The sequence below is a fragment of the Arabidopsis thaliana genome, chromosome 2 (genome assembly GCF_000001735.4).
Source record: "Arabidopsis thaliana chromosome 2, partial sequence".
NCBI lineage: Eukaryota > Viridiplantae > Streptophyta > Magnoliopsida > Brassicales > Brassicaceae > Arabidopsis > Arabidopsis thaliana.
In genome coordinates this window covers 2,892,169-2,907,961 of record NC_003071.7, presented here as the reverse complement: position 1 = coordinate 2,907,961, position 15,793 = coordinate 2,892,169, and the positions used below count along the sequence as shown (strand labels likewise).

The 15,793-nt window shown below is 37.6% G+C and overlaps 2 protein-coding genes, 1 non-coding gene and 2 pseudogenes across 5 annotated transcripts; 2 read left to right on the top strand and 3 right to left on the bottom strand.

Moving 5' to 3' along the window:
* Window positions 1-1,008: 1,008 nt before the first annotated feature.
* Window positions 1,009-5,360, bottom strand: AT2G07010 (annotated as a pseudogene; the record flags this gene model as incomplete). The annotated part of the gene is made up of 1 exon: window positions 1,009-5,360.
* A 311-nt stretch (window positions 5,361-5,671) lies between these two features.
* Window positions 5,672-6,092, top strand: AT2G07000 (uncharacterized protein). Its single transcript, NM_126676.1, has 2 exons — window positions 5,672-5,711; window positions 5,811-6,092. Exon 2 carries the CDS (start codon window positions 5,950-5,952, stop codon window positions 6,040-6,042), a length of 93 nt encoding a protein of 30 aa, NP_178717.1. The 5' UTR covers window positions 5,672-5,711; window positions 5,811-5,949; the 3' UTR covers window positions 6,043-6,092.
* On the bottom strand, window positions 5,942-13,058 carry HEN2 (RNA helicase, ATP-dependent, SK12/DOB1 protein). The gene is made up of 16 exons (NM_126675.3): window positions 11,841-13,058; window positions 11,369-11,683; window positions 11,171-11,275; window positions 11,009-11,077; window positions 10,584-10,751; window positions 10,430-10,501; window positions 10,239-10,355; window positions 9,521-9,730; window positions 9,272-9,430; window positions 8,912-9,001; window positions 8,690-8,782; window positions 8,201-8,354; window positions 7,935-8,083; window positions 7,754-7,849; window positions 7,245-7,337; window positions 5,942-7,163 (listed from the first exon to the last, which is right to left on the bottom strand). The coding sequence occupies exons 1-16, from the start codon at window positions 12,825-12,827 to the stop codon at window positions 7,053-7,055; spliced, it is 2,988 nt and encodes a 995-aa protein (NP_565338.1). The 5' UTR covers window positions 12,828-13,058; the 3' UTR covers window positions 5,942-7,052.
* Window positions 13,059-13,284: 226 nt separating this feature from the next.
* On the top strand, window positions 13,285-14,097 carry AT2G00440. Its single transcript, NR_143620.1, has one exon. It is a non-coding gene; the product is annotated as an uncharacterized misc_RNA (transcript).
* Window positions 14,098-14,655: 558 nt separating this feature from the next.
* Window positions 14,656-14,901, bottom strand: AT2G06985 (annotated as a pseudogene). Its single transcript has one exon.
* Between the last annotated feature and the right edge of the window lie 892 nt (window positions 14,902-15,793).

Below are 15,793 nucleotides of genomic sequence, written 5' to 3'. Positions count from 1 at the left end.
AATCATGTGAGTTTCGATAGATTAATGTTTTATATTCTTAAAAAACAACGAATTTGCACCAGGATTTTGGATTAATATTTTCCTTAGAAATCACAAATTACAGATCCTTTTCGTCAAAATAAAAAATCGCAGAATTTCGGGTTTCCGCCAAAGTCACAAAATATTGTTTTTCCATCAAAACAATTTTTTTATTGAATAGAATTATTTTGCCCAAAAACCTTAAAATCAAGAATTTTCCTACAGGAAAGTTGTGTGGTTTTTGCCATTACAACATCTCTTCGTTTCCCAACTCTTAGACTATCTCAAATTGTTAACTCTATTTCTTCATCTAAATATAGAGTGCCATAAAAATCGAGCAGAGGTTTGCTCTTTTTTTGCTTTAAAATATTCTATTTTAATATTTTGTTTTAATTCTTCACATATTCTTTTATTTATAAAGTTTACAAATTCTATCCACTAAGTTTTTTTTTTAAAAATACCTAATAAAACCATATTATTAAAAATTAAATTTTATTACAACACATAAATAGAAGATCGAATGATTAATACATTTTTATTTAAGCATCATTATTAGTGGATCCACAAGCGACCTACCGGATTATTAAATGTTTAAGTTCTTATTTTTAGTTTATCATTTGCATTGTTTATGTACTTTTAGTTTAATCTTGGCATTATTTTTCTAATTTAAGATAGTGTTATTTCGTATCATGTTGCCTGAAGCAATACTTTTGAGTTTTGAGAAATGAGTTTTTTTGTGCCTCAAAAATCATTAACCTTAAATTAAAGTTCACACAAAAGATTTTTTTCTCTCTCTAAAACTTTCAGAGAGAGAGAAAATTATTTGTGTAGAATTAGGTATTGCACTAACTTGAGTTTATTGATTCACAAAGTGTGATATTTATACAAGAGAGTCATCGTATAAAATAAACTCGAATCCCTAAATTATAGGACATAACTCTGTCACAAAATATATCACAAGAGATTCTACTCTATCCCCAATACTCCCCCTCAGGTTGGAGTGTGAAGATTCTGAATACCCAACTTGGACATAAGATAAATGAATTGATTACGACCAAGAGCCTTAGTGAAAATATCAGCTAGTTGCTCCGAGGTCCTAACATGATGTGTTGTTATAATGCCATCACGAACCGCATCGCGAACTGAGTGACAATCCCTTTCAATATGCTTCGTACGCTCGTGAAAGACGGGGTTTGCTGCAATAGATATAGCAGCCTTACTATCACAAAACAAACGAGTAGGCGCAGCGAGTGTGATACCTAATTCTTTTAACAACTTGTTAAGCCATTTGATCTCTTTGAGAGCAACCGACATTGCTCTATACTCTGCTTCCGCAGACGAGTGAGAAACCGTGTCTTGTTTCTTGGTTTTCCAAGAAATAGGCGAGCCACCAAGCAGAACCACATACGCACTAAGTGAACGTCGAGTCAAGGGACAAGATTGAAAATCCGAATCACAATAAACCTCGAGAGTCAAATCCTTATTAGCACTCAGCAAAATGCCCTGACCCGGTGAACCCTTCAAGTAACGAACTATGCGCATCGCAGCCTCCAAATGAGCTTCCCTAGGAGCTTGCATAAATTGGGACAATACATGAACGGAGTATATGCCGGTCTCGCTCCTAGAGTGCAACTCTCAGAAATTATATCAAGGGCATATTTTCGTTGAGACAAGAAAATACCATCAGGCCCACGACTTACTTCAATGCCAAGAAAATATTTGAGCTTGCCTAAGTCTTTCATGGAAAAGCAACGTCCCAAATACTCCTTAAATTTCTGAACCATATACTCATCATTACCGCAGATTATTAAATCATCGACATATACCAAGACGCGAAGTTCAATCCCTTTACAGGAATAAGAAAAGAAAGAGTAATCCTCATAACCTTGGATGAACCCGAATCTTTTAAGAGCATCAGACAATTTCTTAAACCAACACCTAGGAGCTTGTTTTAAACCGTATAGTGACTTACGAAGGCGACAAACTTTGTCAGGATGAGAGTGTCGAAACCCGGGAGGAAGTTTCATATACACCTCCTCTTCAAGATCGCCATGGAGGAAGGCATTATGAACATCCATTTGGTATACTTCCCATTGATTAGCAGCTACTAGACGAAGAAGAGTACGGACCGTTGTCATTTTTACCACTGGTGCAAAGGTTTCCGTGTAGTCTTCCCCTTCAATTTGATTGTTGCCTTGAACTACAAGGCGAGCTTTGTAACGTTCAACCGTTCCGTCAGCATTAAACTTTGTTTTGTAAACCCACTGACTTCCAATAGCTACTTTTCCAGTTGGCAGATCGACAATGTCCCATGTCTTGTTAACTTCGAGTGCGTCAACTTCTTTATACATTGCATCATTCCAGACTTTAACTTTAACATCTTCTTTAAAATGTTTAGGCTCATCATTTGCAGTGATTGCAGCAAGAAACACCTTATGTCCTGCGGAAAAACACTCATCGGAAATATAATCCGTTAAAGGATACTGTAAGTTACCTTGGATCGATGACGAGGACTGAGATGTAGAAGGAGAGAGAACGTGAGGAGTGTTTGGAGTGCAAGAAGCATTGTATAGAATGTAATCTTTCAGACGAGCAGGTTGTTGAACTTGTCGTTTTCCTTGTCGCGGAGGAGTGTTTTCAATAATCGGAGTGGTGTCTTGCTGGGGTGGAGAGACATTTGTAGACGGTGATGTTGAACTAGAAGAGTTAGTTGGCGTCTGAGTTGGAGTGACACTTGTAGACGGAGAAAGTGGGTCATCAACTGGAGTCGGAAGACTTTGTGGAGTATCATGCTCCGTATCTGACTCAGAAACATTAGTGACACAAACCGGTGGATCAGACAAATAATTTTCATCGCTCCCCCTGTCTTCTAGAGTCGTAAATGGCAACCAATCTTCATCATAAGTGATCGGACAAGTGACCGGTGGTGTGTAGATCGTATCACCCTCATTTGTTGCATAAGGAAACACATTTTCTCTAAACACCACGTCACGAGAGACTATGAATTCATTAGTACTCAAGTCGTATACTTTCCACCCTTTTTGTCCAAATGGATAGCCAACAAAAATGCATAAACGGCTTCTCTCACCAAACTTATCTTTATCCCGTGTAACACGATGAGCATAGCAAGCAGAGCCGAAGACTCTTAATTGATCATAATCCGGCTTACATCCATGCAGCAACTCATAGGGAGAGAGACCATTGTGAATAGAAGACGGTGTACGATTGATTAAATAAGCTGCTGTCATGACTGCTTCTCCCCAAAACTTGATTGGTAGTGATGCTTGAAACAAGAGTGCTCTTGAAACATTCAGAATGTGCCTATGCTTGCGCTCGACTCTACCATTTTGTTGTGGAGTTCCTACACACGAAGTCTGGTGAACAATGCCTTGTTCTTTAAAGTAGGATGAAAGACACATGAATTCTGTACCATTATCACTGCGAATGATTTTAACAGATTTTCCAAACTGTTTTTCCGTGTATGCAAGAAAATTAGTAAGAACACTACGAACTTCTGACTTTGCCAATAGTAGATATGTCCAAACTGACCTTGAAAAATCATCCACTATTGTTAAAAAATAAACTGCTCCACATGAAGATGGCACTCGATATGGTCCCCAAACATCACAATGAATTAAAGAAAAACAATCTGTTGATTTATTGCTACTATCTGGAAATACTTCTCTTGTTTGTTTTGCTCTAAAACATACGTCACAAGAACGAGAGCTAACAGAACAAGAGGATCCCGAAAACAAAGGTAAAGATGAAAGAACAGAAAAACTTGGATGTCCTAAACGTTGGTGCCACAAAGCATGATCTGTTGTGATGTCCACTTTATGCACCGTTGTTGTAGCCGCATCCGTTAGATAATACACTCCATCACGTTCCTCCCCGGTTCCAATCAAAGTCCTCGAAAATCGGTCCTGTAAAACACAAATTGTATCAGTGAACAATGCTAAACATTTGATCTGTTTCACTAGCTTGGAAACAGATATTAATGAGCAATTTAACGCTGGGACATAAAGAACATTAGACAAAGACACAGTCTCTGAAAGCTTGAATGTTCCCATGCTTATAGCAAACGTTTTTCGACCGTCCGCAAATCCCACAGAACACGAAGGGATAGTAACAATGTTAGTCAAGAGAGAAAGCTGCCCAGTCATATGGTGAGATGCTCCCGTATCAAGAATAACATCGCCAAGTTTCATCTTACCAGACAATTTATCGGAGGTGCCATTGTTTTTATTCTGAATCATCTGCGTAATAACCCGCAACTGATCCGGTGTGAATTCTGGAAAGGGTGAGAGATTGGAGGTTGTAGCGTGAGCCGCAGTGACTTGTCCTCTACCCCGACCTGAGTTATTAGAACCCGAGCTACGTCCTCCTCGACCACGAGAACTTGATCCTCGTCCACCTCCATTGGTTCGCTCTGTCCACCAATCAGGAAACCCGACTATCTGCCAGCAATCTTTCTTCTCATGACCACTTCGCCCACAATGTGAGCAGAGAACAGAGCGGTCACGAGACTTGATAATCGAAGAATCAGTCCTTCCATCGGCTGTAACTTCTGATTGACGAGTAAGAAACCCAATCGCCGACTGTTGTTGCTCTCTAATCTGAACTGATGCGAGTCTCTGTTCTTCTCTCACAACACGAGAGTAGATTTCTCCAAGAGATGGAAACGGATCCATCGCGATAAGTGTAGCAGAGAGCCCTCCAAAGCGTGAATCATCGAGTCCTAACACAAACTGATGAATCTTCTCTTCTTCTCTTTCTTTGGAAGGTTCAAGAGTAGCACCACAGGTACACAAGCCACACTTACAAACAGTAATTGGTTTGTAAATTTGAAATTCTTCCCAAAGCTTACACAAGCGACCATAGTAGTCAATAACAGGTTGTCCATCTTGCCTACACGCAGCAAGCTGAGTCTTAATTTGGTGAACATGAACTTTGTTTCCCACAGAGAAACGTTGTTTTAATTCACTCCATAGTTGATGAGCATCACATATGAAGGTGACCGTGGATTTGACTTTTGGTTCTATGGAGGCTCTAATCCAACCCACGATCATTGAGTTTACCGCCTGCCAATTCTCATAATCCGGATTATCCAATGGTGGTTTTGAGATTGAACCATTGATAAAACCAGTTTTACGTTTGGCTTGAAGTGCATTCAACATTTTTGTTGACCACTCGTTGTAATTGTCACCGGTTAACATAACAGAGGAAATCATGGCCCCTGGGTTGTCGGAGCTGGCCAGAGTGTACGGAGACACTTTGGTTACATCTGTTTGTTGATTGGTACGTGGATGTGTTGCAGAGGAGACTTCTTCTGGAATAGACATGATTTCTTGACATGCAAGAAACAAGGTTTTAAAGAGAAAAGCGGAAACGAATTCGAAACTATCGAATAAGAAACGAAATTTTTTATAGGTTTAGATCTTTAGAGCTCTGATACCATGTAGAATTAGGTATTGCACTAACTTGAGTTTATTGATTCACAAAGTGTGATATTTATACAAGAGAGTCATCGTATAAAATAAACTCGAATCCCTAAATTATAGGACATAACTCTGTCACAAAATATATCACAAGAGATTCTACTCTATCCCCAATAATTTGTTTCATATGCCGTCTGGTATGTTTGCGAGCTTGTGTTCGGACGAGGTCTAACTTTGTCGTTTCAATACCGTACGGTGAGTTCTAGGTATAGTTACCGGTGAATCCGGTTTGTCATCGCCGTTCTTTAGCGCTTTGCCTTTGTTTCTAATAATCTTATCAAGTTTCTTCATTAGGAAGAAAGAGTGGAAGTTTAAGAGTCTGGGCTTCATAAGCCTTGTCGTTCAAATTTTGAAGCAGTTTTGCTTGATGGGAAAGGCGACGTTAAGTCTCACCGGAAAATCTTTTTGGTTGCTTACGTCATCGTGATGCTTCATGCTGCTTTGGAATGGTGGATTCTTTCCTTCATATGAAGAAAGGTTTGACACGTGGCTTGTTGTTGGAGTGGTTAATATTTCAGTTAAATAAGGTGGGACTTTGTGGTTTTCTGATGATGATGTCATGTCCTTTATCCATAATATAGTATAAAACTAAAGTAATCCTCCATCTGGGCTCAATTTAACATTGGGCTGTTAATCTTTTTGAAGCCCAATAATAGTGAGGCCACAAGTTTTTAATACATCGTTAGTTGAGTCATCGTTTAGGTTTAGTTGTAGCCGGATTGTACTTCTCTGTTTACTACTGGATTTTGTCTTACTGTCTTTCTGGTTTGATCTCTTGCCATGCTTGTGTGAGTTCGGTGTGACCCGGTTAGATTGGTGATCGCTCCTTGTCTCGACTCAAAAGATCTGATCGAGATCTCGAGATCTGCTTAATTTAAAGGTTTCTACCGAGACGTTTCAAAGTCGTCTTTTCGACATCATCGTTTCCGGGAGAAGTGTGAGGATCTAGGCATTTTTGTCTTGATTCCATCTCGCTGGATTAGAAGCACAAGAGCGTTTGAGTTGTGAGGTAATTAATTATTCGCTATAGGAGGATTCACTTGTCATTAATTATTTTTTCGACTTCTTTAATATAACCATCTTGCATTTTATCAAATTTTTAAGGTAAAATTGCAATATATGGGTCAATTCTTTTTCGTGAACGGGGATGTTACAGAATACAAACGACCTCATAAAATATACGTGATTTATTTTAAATGCTTTGCAACGAGAATAACTTATTTGGATATCTACTTCACTTTCATACTCTCTCTGATTCATTTTGTTGAAGCCTAATTCATGGAAGTAAAAGCAAAACAACTATGTTGAAACCACCAAGCTATCCCAGCCTCAAGCTGGTTAAATTAGAATATAATCAGATACCTTATGAGCTCTGCAAATTTCTTCATTATCTAACTTGTTGGCAAACAAAGAGCTATCGTCGCGATTCGAGATACATAGGAAAGTACAAACAAGCATTTCTCTATGAAGTTATGTTTCAACATGCTGTGTCCCATGGTTACCCAATACAGCAAGCTGTATTCTCCAAGAGAGTACTTACAAGTAAAGCGAATTTGCAAACATAATACCTCGTCGCAAGCTCTCGCTAGCAGCTGCAAACTTGCTCTCTAAACTGCTTTCACCAACTGCCTCTGCTGCAGCTCGAAGCTGAAGGAAATCACCAATCAAAGTGTCATCGGATTTCTTAGAGGTTTAGAGAAAGGTAATTGCAGAGTTTGGTGACATTACCTGGTTCAAAAACTCGTCGAGTCTTCTAGCACTTCTGATGATACTACCTTCGAATATGTCAGTCATTTGTATAATCTCTGCAAAGCTTGCGCCCTTTCAAAGAGAAATAATCAAGAATATCAAATTTCTGTTGAGCTCAAGATCCAAGAATGAACAAATTGACATTCACTGTGCATAATACAGAAGTTGTTCCTAACATGTACGAAGTTATTACTCAGGTTTTCATTTTTTAAGCTTATAAGACATAAAGAGACCTCAGACTCTCAGAGGCTTACTATCTCCATGACATATAGTAGTCAAGTTAGCTAGAGTAAGAGATTACAATAAAGAGTGCATCTACAAACTTGGACTAGTGGGTAAAGGTGGTTCAGGAGAGTTGGGTATTCTATCGAATAATCCCTTGATTCTACTGAGAAAATAGGGTAATTATTAACACATGTTTATCCACAGAAAGTACTCTCATGTCTGTTAAAAAAAATCAGTATTTCTGAGATTTAAGTAATACCAACCTTTGACCAAGAGTAGATAACATCCATCAGGAAAGGCCTGATGGTGGATTCCACATACTCTTCCACGTCAATTTCCAGTTTGCATTCATGTTGTATCTGGCATCACAAAACAATGAGGAATCCAAAAAGTAATAGCTCGCACAGATAAATAAACAAGCTTTCAGCTGGGAAATTAAATTACCTCTGCTATTTTCCGTGCACTATCTTGGAGCTGCTGCAATGGTTTGGTAAGTTCATTCCTTAAATTTACCTGTTCGTTTGATTTATCAACAGGAATGAAACAGCTTGCAAGGGCTGCTACTTGGTGATGATCCAGATCATTAAAAGTACCTGGTAGGTAAGGAACACACAACGCAATTATATATAGTGTGATACAACCATTATACACTGCCTCAGTCACCTAAAAGGCCTACACTTAGAACTGTGTAGCTAAAGCAGTTGTCATACCATTAAACATCAGTTCAGTGACAAGCAATTCATCCCCTGTGTCTATCAAGCACGCAGCTCGTCCCTTTACCTGGACGACACCATCAGCATCAATGTGTCCAAGTTTCTTTAATACCCGAGATCGGTTCTTAAGCTCATCTCGAAACTTTTGGAGCTGCAGAGATAAAAAAAAAAAATATGCTGTAAGACACAAGAGGGATGAAAAGAAATCTTAAACTCTAGCAGTGAGTCTAGTAATCAATGAACATTCTACAATTTGTTTGCTTTTAAACGTAAAAGTTCGTCTCCCTATTATATTGTTTTAGTCTATACGTAGCTAAACGGGAAAAAAGTATAGGAAAATCGAAAGCAGTACAAATTGGATACAAGCAGAATTTATCATGCCAAGTAACAACCCTACTGGAAAGGAGATATTCCTTGCAGATAGGACACACATAATAAAGGATTCCATGCATCATTTACTCATGGGTGAGAGAGTAAGTAATATACCTGGGAATCACGCATTTTCGATTTTAGCTGTTGAATTTCATAATTCACCTCCGCTTTCCTCTGGAAACTCTTGATTTGTTGATCATCTTCAGACTGCAACACATAAAAAATGAGACAATAGAAATATTAATATATTGTTTAAGTTCTTAATATGCTTTCACAATATTTTGTCTTCTTTTCTTTAAGTTCAGAAGCTCAAAGAAATACTACATTTAGCACGACCTTGTGCATCGGATGAGCAAGTAACTTCTGCTCAACTTCTTCGATTTGGCTGACCAGATCCACTATCTCTGTGTCTTGAATATTCATATCCTGTAGATTATTATAAAACCAATGAAACCTGAATGCCATCTTCTACTAATTTATTACTTCAAAAATTAAAGCCTAGCATAAAACACAGTAAGCAATACGACATCGATGAGTCCATATACACTGTCATTTTAGACAAAAGGAAGGCATTTCAGTCATTTTAGACAACAAAAAATCAACAAGCATATGATTTATGCATATTGGCAGTAAGTTAAAAGATTGTGTAAAGCCTTTCATCGAAGATAGCACTACTTTAACAGCTTAAAAAGAAACCTTGACTGGATGGAGTTTTGGGAACCCTAGAGGGAAGCGACTTGACAACTCCTGTAATGCAAGTAGTATACTCTGTCTTGCTTCCACTGGCCGAAGATCAGAAGGAACTGATATCCTTAGTCTGCTCAAAGCAGAAATTAAGGGTAGCTGAACAGGAACCTGAAAAACGCAAAAGCAAAATTCTCAAAACTCCAGCACTCATGCAAATATAATAACATGTAAGTCCAGTGACAATGAAAATGTGCTCACCACATGCATTTCACCCTTTTCCCCAGCACGGGGAGGACATGGCTTTGGCTTTGCGCCATTTTCACTAAAACCAGTAGAGCAATGAAGTAGAGTATCCACTATATATCCGCCACCATGTGAAGAGGCGGAACCAGTTCCAACTGAAGAATTTTTTACAACATTAACGACAACTCCCCAGCCCCAATCCGTTCCACCTTCTCTTATTTTAACCTACACATAAAACACTTGTCCCATAAAGTTACTGTGAAGCTCCTGTTGTTTCAAATACTTACAGTCATATACAAATATACAATACATTTCCACTGTATAATTAGCTTTAATTTTTGACCAAAGTAACAAACCATCAAAGAATTTTTTGTCATAACCTAGAGGAAAAGCATGATGGAACAACCCATGAGCATTCAACTTTTAAACATTATACGAAGGTGATTAACATGTAACGATCTGGGTACAACCTATGACCATAGCTAGAGAGGAAAACATATTGTAGAGCTTGGTTACTAACTTTTCTTGTCTGATCATAGATGAGAACTTATATGAGATTATAATCAGTAAATCATTTAGAGTGAAGTATACTATAGCTTTAGAACGTGATATTTTTTCCCAACATAAGGAGTAATAACAAAGAAACCAATCTACCACTTGCAGGTTGCAGAATGGAATCAATGACTTATATCTCTAGGCTTTGATCAAGAATCTGAACTTAATGTATACTTACCAGCCGACCAGTATCAAGAAAACAAAGCACCCTTTCAGGCCTAATTATTTCTGACATAAGTTTCTTTTCATGTTTAGCAATGTCAAATTGTAGATTATGGTATTCAGCAACCTCCGCCTGCGAATAATTAAAGAAGTGAGAACAGACCCAAATAATCTTACAGACGTCATATTATAATTTCCTGAGAGCACCTCTCCAGAAGCGTTAAGAATGGCAGCTTCCTCTTCAAGTTTGGACACCTTATTCCCAATATCCGGTAAAGCCTGAGGTTGGAACACCAGCGTAAATTAGCATAAAAAATTTGTAGATAAAATTTAGAGAGTAAAAGGACCATCCAACAGCTACCTTTTCATGCTGGAATTGATGGAACGAGTGCCTTATAACATGCTCAGCAGTAAATTGTCCTTCGGCACGACTCAATAGATTCAAAATTGTGTAGTAACTCAGCCTAAAAGTACTAAGCAAAGGGGCTGGTTTTCCCAACATCATGTCCCTGAGTGTATTCATCTCCATCTGTTGAAGAACAAATGAAAATTATCCTATGTCATATAACTATACTCAGTAGAGATAATAAAGGATCCTCTTCGAAGACAGTATAAAAGATGCTATCCTTTAATGCATATAATTTGAAAATAATAAAGGATGCCGTATATTCCTATGTCATATAACTATACTCAGTAGAGATATATCGGATCTTCCTGGATGGGAATTACTAGTTGGTTGCCGGTAATTGATGTAATTATCTCCAATCAAATTACTTATAAAATTACCTGTTCATCAATCATAATAATGCAGATGCCACGCTCGTCCTTTCCACGACGTCCAGCCCTGCCGCTCATCTACAAGCATTCAATATAAACAGACAATTACTACAATATCATTTTGTGATATTACATCAAATTCACCACTTACGTCAACAAACTACCACCCACCTGGATATATTCACCAGACCCAATGTAACGATGGCTGTCACCATCCCACTTCTTAACAGCAGTAAACACTACAGTTTTGGCGGGCATATTCAAACCCATAGCAAACTGTTACAAGAGCAGCATTTGAGGAACAATCATTAATTAGCACAAAAGAGCGTTTAACAGCTGAAAAAGACAAGCTAATTCCAAAACATTTACGGTTTCTGTGGCAAAAAGCGCTTTCACAAGTCCTTCCTGAAAAAGAAGCTCCACTAATTCCTTGATGACAGGAAGAAGACCAGAATGATGGACAGCAATACCACGTTGGAGCAGTGGCAACATCAGTTCAATGGCAGGTAAGGATCTATCCTCTTCATTCAAGCACTGCATTGCATTATTAAACACCTGTTCCACAACTTCTTTCTCTTCATCTGTATTAAAATCGAGTTTTGACATTGACAATGCATGCTGTTCACACTCTCTTCTACTGAAGCTGAAGATAATGACTGGTTCAAATTTTCTCTCCATGATCATCTGCAACAACAAATAAGAGTCAATATATAACTTGTGCCTTGATACTACACTCTTGGTACTACCTCAGAGCAGTAAAGTAAAACTTCAAGAGCAGAAGTATGACGTGTGATCGGCGCCACAAGCAGCAACATAGGACAACCATAATTAATATACATACCTTTACAATTTTGTAAACATCAGAATCACCAGGGCCACCTCCACCTTTAGCACCCCTACCACCAGATTTGCCATTCGCACTCTTTTTCCCATCATTAGATTTCGGTTTGGGGAAAGTATCCTGCATCTTAACGAAACTATCCTCCCGAAACTGCTCATTATCATCAACCACAAGGTACAGTCCACCCCCACCCATAGGAAAAGCATAATGCTGCAGAGGTGTTGGCCTAAAATCTGTGTACACAACATGACATGGCTGCTTGTGCAAATAACATATCCATTCCGCAAATTCAGTAGCATTCGACATAGTCGCAGAAAGGAATACCATCTTAATAGCAGGAGGCAGGAAAATAATACTCTCTTCCCAAACAACTCCTCTTTCTCTATCCTTCATATAATGAATCTCATCAAAAATAACCCAAGCGACCTCCTTTAACACTTCAGATCCTCTATAAAGCATAGCTCTCAAGATCTCAGTAGTCATAACCAAACAACTAGCATTAGGTGAAAGAGTAACATCACCAGTCATCAAACCAACATCTTTAAACTCATGTTGCAACTCTCTATACTTCTGATTACTCAAAGCTTTCAAAGGAGAAGTGTAAATAACTCTCTGCTTATCTCTAAACGCCATTGCAATAGCATACTCAGCAACAGCAGTTTTACCAGCTGAAGTATGAGCAGATACCAAAATCGATTCTTTTCTCTCTAAACAAGCTACAGATACACTTTGAAAAGGGTCAAGCTTAAAAGGATAAGTCTTGGCCATGTCTCCATTGAAGACAGGATTATCAAGCGTCCCATGAATCGTCTCTTCTTTCGTTGGTGTGTAATCATTAGGAACAGCAACTTCATGTACACAAGCACGTTTAAGACTTCTACGCTTCGTTCTTGGTTCTGGCGTCGGAGTTTCATCAGAACGAAGTTTTGAACTTTCAGATTCTTTTCTTTTGCCGAGAGTCTCTGGTTCTTCCATTTGGGCACTCATGGATTTCTTCAAAAAGAAAACTTTTAATCTGCAAATCTTTAACAAATCGGAATCAAAGTGGGAAAGATACAAACTTGACAAAGTGGAATCAACGTTGAAATTTAGGGTATCGCACGGTGGTCGTCGTGATAACGGCGGCGGCGGGAGCTTTGTTTTCTTTTAAGTAAAACGAAGAAAACGGGGTTTTGTCGTTTTGGGCTTTAATTACTGAGTTCTTAGGGTTTATATCTATTGGGCTCACTTTCAAATCCGGTAAGGAAAAGCCCAATTACATTTTTTCTCGCTGAAATGGTTTTTATATGAATTAAATGAATGCTATGTGGGTTTTCCATCCGATTGAGCCCAATTGTCGATCGTTCGTGGTTGTGTATTTTTTTTATTTATATGTTTTTGTTTATTATTTAGCAGAAAAATATTATTTAAAACATCAGTTTGAAAGTCGGTCCATTACCGCAACCTTTAAAAAAGCTTCTCTCTCTTATCTCTCTCATATCCTTTAGAGAGAGGAAGCTTTATGTATTTTTTGTTTTCCAATTAAAATCAGTTCTTTGCCGGCTAAATCCGGATATGTACCTTCTCACCTAAGCGTGAGTTCTCTTTTAGCCGTTTTGGCTATTTTGATTTTGTTTCCTCAATCCTTTTGCAGAATCTAAATTCTCTTCCAGTAAAGAAGAATCAAAATCCGAACGTTTAATTGAGAGTTTTTAAGATCATTGGCTGCTCGATTTCGATCATGAGAAGAATAAATCCTTCATATCCTAATCGTGGCCGTAATCGGAATTGGAAGAAGGTATCACCTCAAGGTTTCAAATCGTGTTGAGAGGATTTCGTTGGCTGGTGCAGAACATATCAAGAGAGTGTGTTTACGACTGATTTGCCCTCTCGCCCGCTGCGTCTTCCCGTGTTTCATAGATCTGATGGCTTGCTAATCTCTGTTTTTTACAATCGGAGAGTTTAGCAAAAGGTAGCAAAGCAAGGTGATTGGAGTTTGAAGCTGAAGATCGGTAAAATCCTTGGTCAGAAAAAGCTTTTCTATGGTGAAAGTCGAAGGATTGATCGGTGGTTCAGCTCGGTGGAGATGGTGGTGGCTGTGCCTTTCCACTTCCAGCATGCATCAATACACGTATCTTCACACGTGTCCCTTTTAGACCTATGTTCTCTTGTTTCTTCTTGTAATTTTGGGCTAATTGAGTTTATCTTTTGTGTAATTGGGCTCTTTATCACCTTGTAATCCTCTTTGGATTTTAATGAAAAGTTTGACGACAAAAAACATCAGTTTGAAAAAAAATGTCAATTTTGTTTTGGGTGAATTAAATTACCAATTTTAATTAATTTTATTATTAATTATGAAGTTTCTTTGACTTTACCAAATTTAGGGTATTGTTAAGTCAAGTGACAGACTAATTAAACAAAGTAAAGTCGTCAACAGTTTCTGTTAAAATTCCAAAACGATGTTGTTTTTCTTTTTAAACAGAAATTTTGGTTCAAACAGTTAAGTAAACTTGAAGTATTTGTTCCATCCACTTTTCTCATTCTCCTACGCTGTTTCTTATCAATCTAAAGAATTTTTTTGATATTTTCTTGAATGATAGTTTTGACTTTTGAGACTTAGTTCACCATTTATCTTTATTGTCAATTTTATCAATTTAAAGCAAATTTTGATTTCTTGAATGATAGTTTCTAAACTACTAACTAAAATACGACAAGAAAAAAAAACTACTAACTAAAAACAAAATCAATTTTTATCAATGTTGAGCCAAAATAAAAATAAAATAGAGCATGTGTATGCACAGGGAAAGAGTCTTCCGTCTTCCGGTTTACTTTCACCAATAATCAATGCAAAAGCATGAGCCATCTTAGAAATGGTGAAAATAATTCCGGTCTAAACTTTCTCTTCTAAACTTTGGAGATGAGTTTGATGGACGAATGAAAATCCTCACAGATGTGTAGGTTCTTAAGAATGTGTATTGCTTTGCCACGACTCATGCTTATCAACCCGACGATGTAGCCCGATCATCTTCATGTGGTAATGAAGTGAGTCTTCTTTATCCTCTTCCTCCAAGTTTATTAAAATCTACTGGACAATAAATTGTTAAAAATTTAATAAACATTGGTTTGTATCTTTATATTCATAAACAAAAATCCTGATCGAATAATTTTAGAAATATTTAACCATAAAATGACATTAATCTACTATATTGATGTAGACAAAAAAATATATATATTAAACCAATGTGGGGTTGACCTAGTGGTAAATCTCCTAGTTTCGACATTCGAGTGAGAGATCTCTTCTCCAAAGGAAATAAATTTAATATGATCCCGCCACTAGGAGATGTAAGGTTTTCGGGCTTGAACTTCCAGATATTCAAATATATATATAAATTATATGCATTGCATGAGATATATATGATCTTGTAGAAATAGAAAGATTTCTTTTGAAGAAAATGTGTGAGAGTAGTGAATTACATTAGGTCTGGCAAACAGAATAAGAAAATTTTGTTTCTTGATCAAGCTAGAGACTTGTTTACGCCCAAAAGGTTTGATGTTTAATTAACCAAAAAATAGATTTAAAATGTAGATAAAGTATTATGTAAACATTTATAGAACAAGAGATTAAAAACTTAACACCAGCTTTTCATATATAAATAATCAATAGATATTTTTTCTTGGTGCAAATAAAAAATCTGAATCAAAAGATAATATGTTACCTTTAACATGGTTTAAAGCGATGAACATGAAAACAAAGAAAACTATAAACCAAGAACCTTCATATTTATAGTGGATGTGTTTTCTACATTGACCTTTAGGTACTAATGCACCGGATCCCGTCAGATATCCGCAGTTAAGCGTGTTTGGGCGAGAGTAGTACTAGGATGGCTGACCTCCCGGGAAGTCCTCGTGTTGCATCTCTCTTTTTTTTTTGGTTAAAACTATATGACTTGACAGCTTTTAGACCGTGAGGCCGA

Bases quoted from the DNA above. Each gene is read 5' to 3' on its own strand.
- AT2G07000 (NM_126676.1), top strand. From the start codon at position 5,950: ATGCTGCTTTGGAATGGTGGATTCTTTCCTTCATATGAAGAAAGGTTT.
- HEN2 (NM_126675.3), bottom strand. From the start codon at position 12,827: ATGAGTGCCCAAATGGAAGAACCAGAGACTCTCGGCAAAAGAAAAGAA. The intron at 7,338-7,753 runs GTTGGTATTACT...TCTCTTTGAAAG, and splicing joins TTATCTACTCTTGGTCAAAG to GGCGCAAGCTTTGCAGAGAT. The intron at 7,164-7,244 runs GTAATGTCACCA...GATTTCCTTCAG, and splicing joins TCGACGAGTTTTTGAACCAG to CTTCGAGCTGCAGCAGAGGC.